Genomic DNA, 15,419 nt, shown 5'->3' with positions numbered 1-15,419 from the left:
CCTGCCTGTAGTTGTGTGTGGGATTGTTCTGTCCTAAGTGCAGGACTTTGCACTTGTCCTTGTTGAACCTCATGAGATTTCTTTTGGCCCAATCCACCAATTTGTGCAGGTCACTCTGAATCCTAGCCCTGCCCTCCAGCATATCTACTACTCCCCTCAGCTTGGTGTCATCAGCAAACTTGCTGAGGGTGCACTTTATGCTGTCTTCCAGGTCATTGATGAAGATCCAGGCATTGATCCTGCATGTCACCTATGGGGTATGCCCTAGCTACATTTGTTCGTTGGATCTGCATTATGATGATTTGGGAGAGGTTTTTAAAGCTGGATGCTCTTCCTTTATCTGGGCTTGGGACTGGCATAGGATTGATTGGTAGAATTGCTCATCTATGGCAGAGTTGATGTCTACATTTTTGCTGATGGATTTTTTTTCTTCAGGTACCAGTTTGGAGACACTCATTTTAAACTCAGAAATGCATCTTGGTCAAGCTGTGCGCCATTCTCTATAGAAAATCTTTTTAGGACTGTAGATGTACTCAATCATTTAAAGTAGGGTTGATTGCTTTTTTTTTTTCCTTTGCAGATATTTTGCCAAAATCTGAGGATGATGATTTGAAAGTCACAGCAGAAGTTTCATTTCACCTGGATGCAATATCTGTAGGTAGATTATTTTAAAGGAGAGTTTTAATGTAGAAAATGGTACTTTTTCTGAAGTTTTTGTTCTTATTCATATTCTACTCTGTAACATCATTTTATTTTAGTGTACTTAATTACTGCAGCATGGTTTGAGAAGAGAAGTTTACTTGGGGAATAGTTTGTATACCTTTAAGTTTAGCTCCTGGGATGGGGGGTGTAGAGTGTGTGTGTGTGTGTGTGTGTGTGTGTGTGTGTGTGTGTGTGTGTGTGTGTGTGTGTGTGTGTGTGTGTGATAGGGCTGTGTGAACCTTCAGTCACTGATTCGATTCAGAGGAAATTCGGCCTGATTCAGAGGCCGGATCTCTGAATTGAATCAGGAGACCCATTAATCTCTCCAAATTGAATCAGAAGCCTCCAATTCAGTTCAGAGCGATTGGACGATTCGGGCGTAGACACAGCTTTATATGTTTTTTCTATATACCTTAAGTACCAGTTGGCTCGTGAACACTGAGATGGTGGGGTGTATGGAGCACCCTACGGGAGTGCAAGGGTGTCCCCATTGCGCTCTATGGCGGACCCAGAAGTGGACCAGAAGCACTTCCAGTCCACATCCAAGTCCACCGTGGAGTGTGCAGAGACACCCCCCCCCCCCCCAGCTCAGCAACCGGTGCCTCCTGGGTCTGGGAGAGCACCTGGTGTCCCCCATGGCCGATTGCCAATCCTGGGGGTGTGTGGGGGTCCCCTGCATGCTCAGCAGTGGACCTGGAAGTAGACCGGAAGTACTACTGGTCCACTTCTGGGTCTGGCACTGAGCACGCGGGAGGCCCTCCCGTGCTCCTGTGGGATGCTTCATCTGCCCCCTCATCTCAGCATTCTCGAGCTGCGCCTGGTACTCTGAGGTATATAAGAAAAAACATTTAAAACTGTGTCTGTGGCTAAATTGCTGATTCTCCGAATCAGAATCAAACCTTCAGATTCGGATTTGACTAAATCAAATTGGGACAGCGATCTGAATCAGCAAAATGAATCACTGTCCCTTGATTTGGGCCCAATCTGAATCAAATATGGCCCGCTACGCACACCCCTAGTGTGTAATATAGAAGTCAAAACCATACACTGGTAGCTCTGGGATACTTTATTGCTTGAAGGAATATATTTCTATGCAGACTTACAGGTAAGATGCATATTGGTAGTCTTTGAGGAGTATAATTTCTGTGAAAAAAATTGATTGTATTTATTGTGACTAGGATATATTGGTAACAGAACTAATTATATGGGGTCTGCTCTCATGCTTATGGATTCATATTGAATAAAATGGCATGATCTACTCTTTAGCTGCTTTTTCACATATATAAGGAAAACAATTGAAGACTATAGTCAAACATAAATTCACCTTTTTCTATAATTAAAAACAGGAGAGGAGAATAAAAAGAACCATTTTTTGTTTGTTGGCATCACTATTTGTTTATATGGCTTGTTTTCTATATGCAGAATAGGATGCTTCAAAATTTAGAATAACCTCAAATTCATGACATATTGCTATATATTAGCAATGTGTAACACAGATCTTATGGTAGATGGTGCAGTTATGTCGATAATTTGCAGAATGTTTGATTAATAATTTTTAGTAAAATAGGGTTACTTTAAGAAGTAAAGTTTCATCTTGATGACTGTCGTCCTTTGAAATGAAACTAAGCAAAGGAAAAATTTAACCTATCTGGAATAAGTTTTTATTACTAAAAATGATTGCACTGTGTTAGTCTGAAGAGAAATGGTGGAAGCTTCATTACATGGATCATTTAAAACTAGGCTGCCCAAACAATTCAGAGATCCTCCATGAGGAGTGATCTTGCTTTGGCAAGAAGTTTAGCAAGATGGCCTGGTGGGACTATGCCATTCTCATAATCAATGGTTCTTTGGTGCTGTAACACAGTTCCAAATAAGCTGAAGTAAAGCATCGATCTTGCATTTCAAGTCTACTGACATTTCTTGTATCTATTGTTATTGCATTCCTCTAAAAATTAGGCTATTTGCATCTCAGAGCTTGGACAGTATTGTACCTTGATAGATGTCTGTTTAGTAATTTCTGGCTACCCATGTCTGCAAAACTCTGCTTACCAGGTTATTTTGGATGTTCAAAACATGAATGGAATTGCATTTTTAATTCTTAAGTTTAGAAATACAAATATTGATATTCTTCGTCATAACTGTTTGTGACAAAACCCTGGAGTATCAGGGTGCTCCCAGAGATGCGCCTGGGGTTTGTGTAAGTTTGTTGGTCCCTCACTGTGCTGAATGGGAGCTGGGGGGGGGGGGGGGGAGGAGGAGAGGGCTCAGGAGAGGGACCGCTCCTTGGCTGGCTGCTCACCTGACTGCAGGCTTGATCCCCACCCCCCTGACCCAACAGGCAAACATCTTTTGGGGGGAGGGGAAAAATTCTAACTCACGGCACTTTATGTAAAGCACCATGAGTTAGAGTGGGGGCCTGCACGTCTGTCAGCACCCCTGGTTGCCTGGTGTTGCCTAGATGCAGCTCTAAAATACCTTAGGTCACTAACAATCTCTTGTTCTTTCACTGAGGTACTCAAGTTTGCAGATGTAAACTGAGCTGCCTTATTCGTGAGCAAATGTGTCTGCCAAATTAGCTATTGTCTTGAATCAGTGGTATGATACTGAGAGTAGCCTTTGTGGCAACTGTATTTTTCCATGTCTTATATAGAAAAGTTCCTTGGGGGTGTGTACTACAGTCACTTAGTAAAAACACGATAAACTACAAGAGGTGGAGGACAAGCCTTTTAAAAGAGCTGGCATACTGGGTTATATATGTGTGTAGGGGGATTGGGCCAGAACCACAGGGCTACTGTATCCCAGACCCTGGGATTACCTCCTCCCCAATCCTGGCAATAAACTGATCATTAGCATAAGGCACAGGGAAGCCCTAAGCTCCTGAAGTTGGGCTTCCTGCTTCCAGGCAGTCATGAAGTTTTTGGGTTTGGGCACAAAATTCCTCAGATACCAATCCAGTGATTATATTAATGTCTGCCAGAGGCTTTAGATTACTTTACATATTTTACCATGTGAAGTTGTATTGTAAGGGTTGCTATGTAGATCTTGAAAAGAAATGTTTAAGCATAAAGGTGTGTGTGTGACCATTAGAACCAAAAATGAGAATTCCATGTAGAACTATGTTTGGTATGAATATACTTATTTTAAAAAGACTGAATGGTCAAAATGACTTTATCTTTGGACATGGTTATCTCTTGCTACTGTTGCTTATTTCTGTTTAAAAAAAGGTAGCTATATTTTTTACTTTTGAAATTCAAGACCTACATTACACTATTTTATTTTGATTATATGATAGAATGTAGTGATTATACATTACAAACTAACGTGCGTGTGTATATATATAATATTTGTGTATATAAGTATCTTGGAAGTTACCTTTCCTTACTGAATAGCCCAAGGAGTTTCCAAAATGCGAAGAAACGTAGAGTAAAAAGAACTGTGCCAAGCAAAACAGTTTCAAATATTAAAATATACTTCAAAGTATATTAGCTTTATAAACACACAACATTCATGACCTTTGCTATCCTTTTGCAGGCAGTTTCAGAGGGAGATTTTTGTTTTTAAGAGGGGGCCCAGAAACCTATTTTGTGTATTTTAATGTGTCATTGAAGTGATAAGTCCTTTACAGTTAATTCCCTATTTGCCTAGCTGATGGTAGGAGAGTAATATTGCATTCATTGTGTTCAATCATTCATGTGTAATATTGAACTTGTTCTGTTTTCATCTTTCTTCACAGCAAGCCATTGACAGTGAGGTGAGAGCAGAGGTGGTTCCTTCAGTTACAGTAAAGGTATTGTACCTTTCTCACAGTGTAATAATACTCAAAACAGTAGCAGTTTCAGCAAACCTGTCACACTTGCTGTCTATTTGACTATAGCCATGGACATTAGTAATAGAACTTGAGATGCAATATATTTTTACAATTTTGTCTCCTTCTGTTAATGTGAGATGATCTTTTTCTCCTCCCCACACCTTAATTTTGTGCCAAACTTATGAAGTGACTTCATGTGTGATGGGTTTTATGGAACAGCCAAAAGATAAGTAAAAACTATTAGAGTGGAAAGAAGTAATTTTTGGAGAATTTGATTGTAGGTGTTTGCAACGTGTGCATCCTGGGGCTGGTCTCAAACATAGGCCTGCTCACTTGTCTACGGGCGAACCGCCCACCTATCTTTCCTGCCATGCCTTGATGCAATGATTACTAGATGCTAATCAGGCAGGAGGCTGCCCATTTATCTGCCCTAGTGACAAGGGCCCAAGTACACGACTTCGACCTCCCCTTATCATGTCCCATGCCTTGCAAATGTCCCGTGGCCTAACACCCGGCCTTATCACATCCTAATACATACTCAGGGCCCCAGGCCCCCACACATTGGGTCCAGGCCCCACACGGGGCTCTATACCCCATCCTCAGGCTCTGAGCCCCATGCTCGGGCTCCAAGCCCTGTCCCTGGGCTCCAAGCCTCTCTCATTGGCTCCTCACGTCGGGCTCCAAGCCCCTCACGTTGGGCTCTGAGCCCCTTACGTCGGGACTAGGGCTCCAAGCCCTGTCCCACTACACTCACTAAGTTAACCAGTATCCCCTCACCTGGGAGCTTCCCTGATTGCTCCCCCAGGCTCAGGGCCCCACTCCCCTGGAGCCTTACACCTGACTCCCTTGTGACTTCAGGCTGCGCTGTGAGCCTGGGCACTGCCACAGGTCACTCCACCTGGCCTGGGCCCTGTATCAGTGCTCACAGTGAGCCTGGGCTCCCCCTGTCCAGATCTTACCCACCAGGGATGTGAGGGCTGGGGTAAGAAGGCGCCCCATACTTGCCTTTCACTGGGGCGGTAACTGGTTTGGCACTTCTGGGGGACTGTCCTACCACAAACAGTCCCGCCAGGCCACTTGTCCCCGGCAGGATGCAGATTCAGTCATGCTCAGGGCCAAGGGGTCTCCTTCTTCCCCATAGGCCCAGCCCTTACCTCCAAGATGTTCAGCAGCAGCTTCAGCTGGGTGGTGTTCTCTGGCTGGCTGGCAGCAGGCTGCTGCCTTTTTGTTCAGGGCCTAGTCCTTATATATAACAGCTGGTCCCTGTTCGCCAATCTGGCAGCATTGCCTGATTGGGATAACAGCCAGCTGCAAGCTGCCTGATTGCTGCCCATGTTTACTTGGTGGTCAGGTCAGGCCCTATGAGGATAGACTAAAGGGCCTGAATTTATTTAGCCTCCACAAGAGAAGACTGAGAGGGGCCATCTATAAGCTCACCAGGGGGGACCAGCGGAAAATAGGTGAGGCTCTGTTCCCCCCAGCACCACCTAGGATAACAAGGAATAATGGCCACAAATTGATTGAGAGCAGGTTCAAGCTAGATATCAGGAGGCATTACTTTATGGTTAGGGCTGCCAGGCTCTGGAATGGGCTCCCAAGGGGTCTTCAAGAAAAGGTTGGATAAATATCTGGCTGGGGTATTATGATCTCAGCACTCGTTTCTGCCCAGGGCAGGGGGTCAGACTTGATGACCTATTCAGGTCCCTTCTGACCCTAGAAACTATGAAACTATAACCAAGCAAAACCAAGACCTAAACTACTGGTATCCTTGCCCATTATTGCTCTAGCCAGAATGAGCTGTGTAAAAACTTCCGTGAATAAGTTATGAGCCAGATTTGGATAACCTACCCCTGTTTACAACCATCTTATGACTTCATGAGGAGATAACTTTAATAAGACTATTTGTGAAATAAAACTATTTAAGATGAGTAACAGAGAGTCTAACCAGCTTATCCAAATTCAGATAGTAGAATCTTTCAAAAACTGTCCTAATTCAATGAAGAGAGAAAATGATGAAGTGGAAAGAAGTGCTTTCTGTTCATTTTACAGCGTTGGTAGTTTTGCTGTAATAATACACAACTTCAATCCATGGTACAAAGCATATAAAGCATTAAGAAAGGTAATTCTGTAAAATGAAGTTTAATTTGCAGTCCTACATCTAAATAAGTGGCCTTTTTCCATTTCCAGAGCTATGGGAAGAGAATATTGGAAATTAAGGTTGAAATACCTTTTTAAGCATGTTTTTTCCTCCAGGTACTTTCTGCACTCTGTTTAAGTATACATTTCATAGATTTCATAGACATTAGGGCTGGAAGGGACCTTGGAAGATCATCGAGTCCAGCCCCCTGCCCAAAGGGCAGGAAGTCAGCTGGGTCATAGGATCCCAGCAAGATAAGCATCCAGTTTGCTCTTGAAGGTGTTCAATGTAGGCGCTTGAACCACCTCTGGTAGCAGGCTGTTCCAGACCTTGGGGGCTCGGACAGTAAAGAAATTCTTCCTTATGTCCAGCCTGAAACGGTCTTGTAGTAGTTTATGACCATTTGACCTAGTCGTCATCCCTTGGGGCGCTCTGGTGAACAAACGTTCCCCCAGATACTGGTGGTCACCCCTGATAAACTTGTAGGTGGCCATCAGATCACCCCTGCGCCTGCGCTTTTCCAGGCTAAAGAGCCCCAGGGCTGTCAGCCTGTCATCGTAGGGTCTGCTTCCCTGACCTCTGATCATGCGCGTGGCTCTTCTCTGGACTCTCTCAAGCTTCTCCACATCCTTTTTGAATTGTGGAGCCCAAAACTGGACGCAGTACTCCAGCTGCAGCCTCACTAAGGCCGAGTACAAGGGGAGAATGACGTCCCGGGATTTGCTTAAGAAGCATCTATGGATGCAAGCCAGTGTTTTGGTCGCTTTACTAGACGCAGCATCGCACTGCAGACTCATGTTCATCTTGTGGTCAATGATGACCCCCAGGTCTCTTTCTTCCTTAGTGCTAGCCAACATAGCACTGCCAAGCCTATAAGGATGCTGCGGGTTTTTCTTCCCAAGGTGGAGAACCTTGCATTTATCAGCGTTGAACACCATCAGATTCTCGTCCGCCCACTTGCTGAGCCTGTCCAGGTCAGCCTGAATCACCCTCCTGTCTTCTGGTGTGGATGCTTTGCCCCAAAGTTTGGTGTCATCGGCGAACTTGGCCAGTCCGCTTCTGACTCCAGTGTCCACATCATTAATGAAGATGTTGAACAGTATGGGTCCAAGGACAGAGCCTTGGGGGACCCCACTGGTCACAGGACACCACGATGAGTGACTTCCATCAATTACTACCCTCTGGGTCCGACTCCCGGAGCCAATTTTCTAGCCAGTGGATCGTGGAGGACCCAAGGTGACAATTGGCCAGTTTCTCCAAGAGGTGATCATGGGAAACCAGATCGAAGGCTTTTTTGAAGTCAAGGTGTATGACATCAATCTCTTCTCCCTTGTCCAGGTGATAGGTCACCTGGTCGTAGAAGGAAATGAGATTGGTCAAGCAAGACCTACCCGCAACAAACCCGTGCTGGCTATCCCTTAAGATGTTGGCGTCGGCCAGTCCATTAAGGATGGCCTCTTTAATAACTTTTCTAAGATCTTCCCCGGGATAGAAGTCAGGCTAATGGGCCTATAGTTAGCCGGATCCACTTTCCTCCCTTTCTTGAAGATAGGCACCACATTGGCTTTCTTCCAGTCTTCGGGCACTAAACCAGAGCGCCAAGAGTTTTCAAAGATCCGTGCTAGAGGCTGGGCTATGATGCTTGCCAGCTCCTTGAGTACGCTGGGGTGAAGATTGTCAGGGCCAGCTGACTTGAAGGTGTCCAGCTTTTCCAGATGTTCCTTTACGAAGTCAGCATTAATGGAGGGCAAGGGATCACCCTCACCTGGACTTCCTTGTCCCATAGTGGGCATGGGCGTCCCATGGGACTGATGAAAGACAGACGCAAAGTACCTATTTAATAGGTTGGCTTTTTCCTGGGCGTCAGTTGTCAGTTGCCCCATCTGGTTCAGCAGGGGTCCAATGTTGCCCCTGCTTTTCCTCCGGCTCCCCACATATCTGAAAAAGGACTTTTTATTGTCCTTGATGCTCAAAGCTAGTTGGAGTTCTGTTGCAGCCTTGGCTTTCCTGGTCTGCTCCCTACAGGACCAGACCAGTGCAGAATAATCCTTCTTGGAGGTGACTCCCATCCTCCATCCTTTGTAGGCCTTTCTTTTTAGCCTCAGGAGGTCTGCTAGGTCCCTGGAGAGCCAGGGGGGCTGCTGTGCCCTCTTGCTGCCTTTCCTCCGAGATGGAATAGACTTAGTTTGTGCATTGAGGATCGCTCCCTTGAGGAGCAACCACTCTTCTTGAACTCCCCTCTCCCCGTGGTCATGGTCCCTTAGGGCCTCACTGACAAGCCTCCTGAGCTTGTCAAAGTCGGCTTTCCTGAAGTCAAGGACTTACGTGTTGCTGACTGACTTGCCAGCTTTTCGGCGGATGGTGAAGGTGATCAGCTCGTGGTCGCTGTCACCCAGCTTCCCATTGATCACTAGGTCGCCGACTAGGTCATTCCCAGTAGCCAGTACCAGGTCGAGCAGCGCTTTGCCTCTCATTGGCCCATAGACTTCTTGAGTCAGGGAGAGGTCGTCCACGCGTGAGAGGAAGCTTTGCGACCGATCAGATTTTGCTGAGCGATCCTCCCACGAGATGTCCGGGTAATTGAAGTCACCCATGACAATCATGGTCCTGGAGCATGCTGCCTCAGCCAGTTCCCGGGCAAACTCCTGGTCAAGCTCAGGGCTTTGGAAGGGAAGTCTTTAGTACACTCCCACCATTGTGTCCCCTGTGCCATGTTCCCCACGGATTTTAACCCAGAGGGTCTCCAGTCGTCCACCCTGGTCGCCAATATTGGCTTGCAGGGACGTGTAGCTTTCCTTAACATAGAGAGCTACACCTCCGCCCCTTTTATCTACACGATCCCTCCTGTACAGGGTATAGCCATCTATACCCGTGGTCCAGTCATGGGTGGAGTCCCACCAGGTCTCTGTTATCCCTATGACATCATAATTATTTGCATTGAGCAGGAGGATGAGCTCCTCCTGCTTATTCCCCAATCTCCTGGCATTTGTGTACAGGCAGGCAAGTGTCCCCTGGGGGGCTCCTTCCTTGCCCACAGATTTTACCAGGGCTGGGGCAGGGGTGGGTTCCCATAAGTGCCTTGAACTGCTGGCTTTGCAAGGATTGCTCAGTGGGCCAGCAGTGGCGGTAGTCCCCCTGTCCCCCATCGGGCTTAATTTAAAGCCCGGTGGAGCAGGTCAGCCAGTCTGGCTGAGAAGAGCCTCCTCTCTAGGGGAGAGAGGTGGAGGCCATCTCTTCCCAGCAGCTTGCTGCCTCTCTCGCCAAAGAGCGGGTTGTGGTCATGAAAGCCAAAGCCTTCCCAACAACACCAGCGCTGCAGTCTTTGGTTGACCACGTGGATCCTCCTCTCCCTCCTCAGCCCATAGCCTGAGACCGGGAGGATCGACGAGAACACCACCTGTGCCCCCAGACCCTTTAACCCCGCTCCCAAATCCCTGTAGCGCCTCATGACCTGACTGGGAGCACTCCGAGCCGTGAGAACTCCGCTCCACCCCAACACATACCAACACAAATAAATTAATGAATTTTCCATGTATAGGATCTAATTATTGGTTGGTTGTATTAAATTCAGGGTCATCTTGGATTCAGGTAAATACTGTAATCAGAATCTGTGCATATAATGCAAATAAAACCAAGGGTAGAAATTGAACATTGTTGGAAATCAGTGCAGATTTAGTTATGTTCCTGTTTGCTCCTTTTTAGTAGAGAGATTTATACATTTCAAACAACTTTGTTTTTTCAGTGTCTTCTTTCTTGTACAACTTAGCTTGATTTTTTGTAACATAAAATAGCCCCCCAATTTGATAGTATACTTGCATTAATTCCCATTCATTACCATGAAATTTTCATGTTGGACTGTTAAATGTTACCAGTCAAATAAACACGTGCTGCATCCTATTTTTCTTTCTATATCATCTATACATTCAAAATAACCTGTTATTGGAAAAAACATCATTTAATTAATGGACTTTTATAGCTGTAAATCTAAAATAGACTTTGGTTCATAACTCTAAGAGATTTTAAGAAATGTTAATAATTACAGTTGCACATTGTAAACTGATTAATTCAAACATTATGATTTCTTGATTTTGCGTGTGAAGTTTTAAAATGAAAATCCCTTAAATTATATTAGAACTTCTTCCAAGATGTTTAACTTTTAAAATTTTCTGCAATGCAAAAAAAGACAATAAGGAAGATAATATTTAAATCTTGCCACATGAGTGAAGCTGTGGTATGGTTTGTTTAATTGTGGTTATCATGCCTGAAATCCACTTAGACAGTGTGCTCAATTATTTTTTTTCTAAAGTTTTGGTAAGCATTTTTTTATATTTGGAGTTTAATTTTACAAAAAGCAGGGAAAAAAAGTGTTATAAAACCAGATGATTTAAAAAATGCTATTGAAGTGAGATCTCTGCCCTCTCTTAATGTTCATTAATGTGGGAAAAAGTTTAGAGCAGCATGAAGAGGTCCTCATAACTTGAGAAGCTGAGGAAGTCCCTTGGTGCTTGCTCTGCGACAGATGGCTGCTTTCCATGGCCTACCTTGCAAGTTCTGATGGAGAGGGCGAGGCTTTGGGTACGAAGACGTGGCAGGAAGGGCCATAGAATACAACATTTGAGTGATTCCAGGCACTGGAGTGGCCTGTGTGGAAAGCCTTAGGAATCTGGTAATTATGAGGCCTCATGTTCCTAATCGCAGTGCATTGAACTCTGATTGCAGCTCATTTAGACATACTTGAGTGAGATTTAAACCAGTTAACTTGGGTACCGTTATCAGTATAAATTCAGTGGAATATGACATAGCATGGACTGCAAAACCAACTTGAGACGCTTGGTATGAGTAATTGACATGAAATCAGCTGTATTCCACCCTGGCTAGATTAATAGAAGTAGTCAAACAAGCTAGCCAGTTTAAAGCTAACTCAGATACATCTATGTTATCTACCTCAGAACCATAATAAAAAAGGACTGGATAGGGCCTTACGAGATCATCTAGTCATGCATTCTGCTAACCCATAGGCAATGCAAGGAGGGGAATGGGAGGACACTTGCCCCCACTGAGATTGACTGCCTCCAGTTCTGCTGCCGGCATTTGCAGGCAGTCACCGCTTGCCACTCCCACCTTCGCTGCCGACACCACTGTGGCTGCCTGCGGGTGGTCCCTGCTTGGCCCATCCTCGTCACCAGTGTCACTGCGGCTGCTTGCAGGCGGTCCCCTGTTGGCCTGCCCTTGCTGCCCAAGTCACCATGGCCGCCTGCGGGCGGTCTCTGCTTGGCCTGCCCTTGCTGCCAGTGTCACTGCGGCCACGTGTGGGTGGTCCCCACTTGCCACCACCAGGCCACCGACACTGCTGCTGCTGTCTGCAGGCAGTCGCTGTGCTCTCCCCAGGCACAGGAGGCACGAGTCGTTCATGTGCTAACAACCTCTTCTTAAAGACTTCCAAGAAGAATGGAGATTCTCTAAAGGCAGCTTGTTCCAGTGCTTTGCTACCCTCATAGTGAAAGTTCTTATTAATATTCAGCCTAAGCTCCCTTTACAGCAATTTTAGACCATTACTGCTTGTCCAGTCCTCTGCAACCACAGTGCAACCACAGTTTATTGTCATCCTCTTTTTTTTTTTTTAACTGTAGCATGTGTTTGAAGACTTACCAAATCTACTCTCAGTCTTTTGTAGACTAAATAATTCCAGTTCTTTCAACCTTTCCTCATAAGCCATGTTTCTGGACCTCTGATCATTTTTGTTGCTCTTCCCTTAACTCTTTAATTTGTTTGGATATATGTTGAAGTATAGTGCACCAAGCTGGACATAGAACTCCCAGTAAGGCTATACCAATGCTGAACTGTGGAGGAATCACTTCCCTTGATTTGCAAGTGATAGTTCTGTTAATACAGCCGAGCATGTTATTGGCTCGTTTTGCAACAAGATCAAGAAAATTTTGCATTACCTTAGGTAAGATAATTTAGTCTTGTAATTAATGTTGCCAGTCAAGGTAACTTGATAAATATCTCCATTTTTCCCCCATGAACTCATGGTCCTAGCATACATATAGTTAAATTTGTTGGGTGCTAATTAGTTGAACTATACAAGGGGAAATAACTTTTGAATTCAAAATTTCCAAATGTTATTACTGAATGGTTCTGTGTAGTTTTTTTTTTGTTTGTTTTTTTGGGTTTTTTTTAACAACACAGATCTTTGGTAGTTATGCCATTTTCTCAGTTAAAAGGCGATTAATCTGAATAATTTGTTTTAAATATATATATATATATATATTTTTATTTTCAAATTGCTTTAGATCACAGTACAAAGCAGACTGGCTGTGCAGAAACCAAAGTTATCAGTATGTGTACAACCTCCTTTAGCATTGACCTGTGACCAGTTCATCTTTAATGATATAGGTAAATTCTTCTTTTATCATTACAGTGTACTTAACACATTTATTAAACTGTGGGATTGCTGGAGTCTTATCCTCAAAGAATTACTTAAATTTCTATATTCTCAGAGGTCTAGTAACTTCACTTTTTACATGGCTATTATAGATTCCCGTTTAAAACAAGAAACAACAGTGACATTTGGGGAAAAATAATGTAATAAATGGGATAGAAAATGTTGCTGAATATATTGTGTTCACACCCTCGCATTCAGTTCTGGTCACCTGGCCTCAAAAAGATATGGTATTAAGCAAATAAAAAATTCTAGGGCATGGAAAGACTTCAGCATGAAGAGAAATTGAAAGGTTGCTATGTTTTGAGACAGGGAAAAATAAGGGAAAGAAGACAGGTATGGAAATTAATGACTAACATTGCTAAGATGTATCATAGTTTAAATGCAATATAGGAAAAAGGGAGAAATCAATATAAAAGTACAAAGTTACAAATTTAAAATGGATAATGGGGACATTTAAATTTGATGCTTTTCAATCCCACCAAGACCCAAACTTTAGTGGACTTAAAAATAACTTACTATGAGAACTTTGATATTTACATTAGAAACTTAAAAATAGACATAAATCCTCAATTTATGGGCATAAATTAGCAGCGCGTTTAGTTTAGTAAGAACTTCATCTATCCTAAGCTATTCCATAATTACGCACTACCTTGTAGCTTCCTTCAAAGCAGACAAATGTCAAATGCATTCAGTGGGTAGAGTCAAATTTGCATTTCCATTAGACGTAACAGACTTGCGAGTAAGAAATTCACTGTTAAGAAGACAAGGTTCTTTGTGTGAATCTGATATCTTTTATTAGACCAACTGAAATAGTTGGAAAAAAATGTTTAGCAAGCTTTTGGGTTCAAAAACCCTTCTTCAGGCTGAGGAAGCCCCTGCAGTTGGTGTGTGCTCTTCCTGGATGGAATGAGCACACACCAACTGCAGGGGCTTCCTCAGCCTGAAGAATGGTTTTTGAACCCAAAAGCTTGCTAAAATTTTTTTTTTCCAACTATTTCAGTTGGTCTAAAAAAAGATATCAGATTCACCCAAGGAAACTTGTCTGCCTATGTCCTTAGACCAACGCGGTTACAACTTACACCACTGTCAAGAAGCAAATTTCTCAGTGTTTTCCAACTCCAGAATGAACCTCTTTCTCAATAAAATTAGGTCTTTAAACAAGTATGGACAGTTAACAACTTGAAAAAATGAAAATTAGTTTTTTGAAACTTCTTTTCCTCTGTCCATTATCTTAACTTCTATGTAACATATCCCCAGACCATCAATTTTGTCAGTTTTTCCTTTTCCCCAGGTGTCCTGATTGGGGCATTCTTCTCAACCACCATCACCACTTAATAAATTCTCACCCTTCTTTCCCCTCATTATTACCCCTTATATATTCTCCTGCTCTTTTTCCTTATCTTATGGATTCTTAATTTCTTCTTCTTCTTCTCTTCCTTACCTCCTTCTGAAGGATTCTTTTCTCTTCCCACCTCTGCCCTTATCCTTTTAATCTTTGGGGATTATTACCCCTATGTTTTTCCTTTTCTTGTTGCTTGGGGATTTCTCTACTGGATGCTGGTCTTTGGATGTAGTCAGGAAGATGAGAGAGCTAGTAAAAATAGGTAAGGAGCCTCCTTTAGCCTGATAAGTGGTTTGCAGTGGTTGAAATTAAAGAAGGTAGTCTGGAAGTAGGTGTTAGGGGAAAAAGGAAAGCTGCTTCTAGGAGTGCTCAGCTGAGGCGTTCTGGTGCCCATGCGGGGAACTGCTGTTGAGCATCAGGAAAGGAGGCAAGGCTCAGTTACCTGTGTTCAAGAATAAATTCCTCCCTCATTTTTTCCTGTTCTCTTGACATCAGCTCTGTTCCAGCCTCTTTGACATAACTGCAGAGAAGATTGTTGTAAAGATTATAAAGGGAGCTACAAACCAAAGTCCTGTGGCATGGATTTGGTGTGCTGACCCTATGTCTAATATTTTGCCTTAAGAATCTAGTATTGCCCACTGTTCAAGGTGGACTTAATGGACTCGATGGACCACTGGTTTCATTTGGCATGGCAGTTCCTATGCTCCAGTGGCATGTTACCTCAGGGACAAAGGGCTGATGACTGAGGAAAGTACTATCACTGAAATGTAAAAAATGTATTTACACCAAGTTTTTCTAACGTGGTGCACAGAGATCTCTCACTAGATGCATTTTAAAAGTTTCAAACTGTCTATCTTTGGGGGGAGGGCGTTAAATATTGATGACACAATTCTGTGTAGTAATTTGGTGATACTAGTTTGATAAAAACATATCCTCCAGTTTTGGAAAATTTGTTTTCTTTCAGTTGAACGTATTTCACATAAAC

General features: G+C 43.6%; 1 protein-coding gene across 6 annotated transcripts in view; it reads left to right on the top strand.

Moving 5' to 3' along the window:
* The window catches only part of BBS9 (Bardet-Biedl syndrome 9), a 478,425-nt gene that overhangs the window by 109,909 nt on the left and 353,097 nt on the right, over positions 1-15,419 (top strand). For all 6 annotated transcript variants that reach the window (XM_019483427.2, XM_019483428.2, XM_014602583.3 and 3 more), the window contains 3 exons: positions 581-654; positions 4,436-4,489; positions 12,941-13,043. In XM_019483427.2, coding sequence (XP_019338972.1) covers positions 581-654; positions 4,436-4,489; positions 12,941-13,043 — 231 coding nt within the window. The remainder of the gene's footprint in view (positions 1-580; positions 655-4,435; positions 4,490-12,940; positions 13,044-15,419) is intronic.

Source organism: Alligator mississippiensis, chromosome 5 (genome assembly GCF_030867095.1).
Source record: "Alligator mississippiensis isolate rAllMis1 chromosome 5, rAllMis1, whole genome shotgun sequence".
NCBI lineage: Eukaryota > Metazoa > Chordata > Crocodylia > Alligatoridae > Alligator > Alligator mississippiensis.
This window is presented reverse-complemented; position numbering and strand designations above follow the sequence as displayed.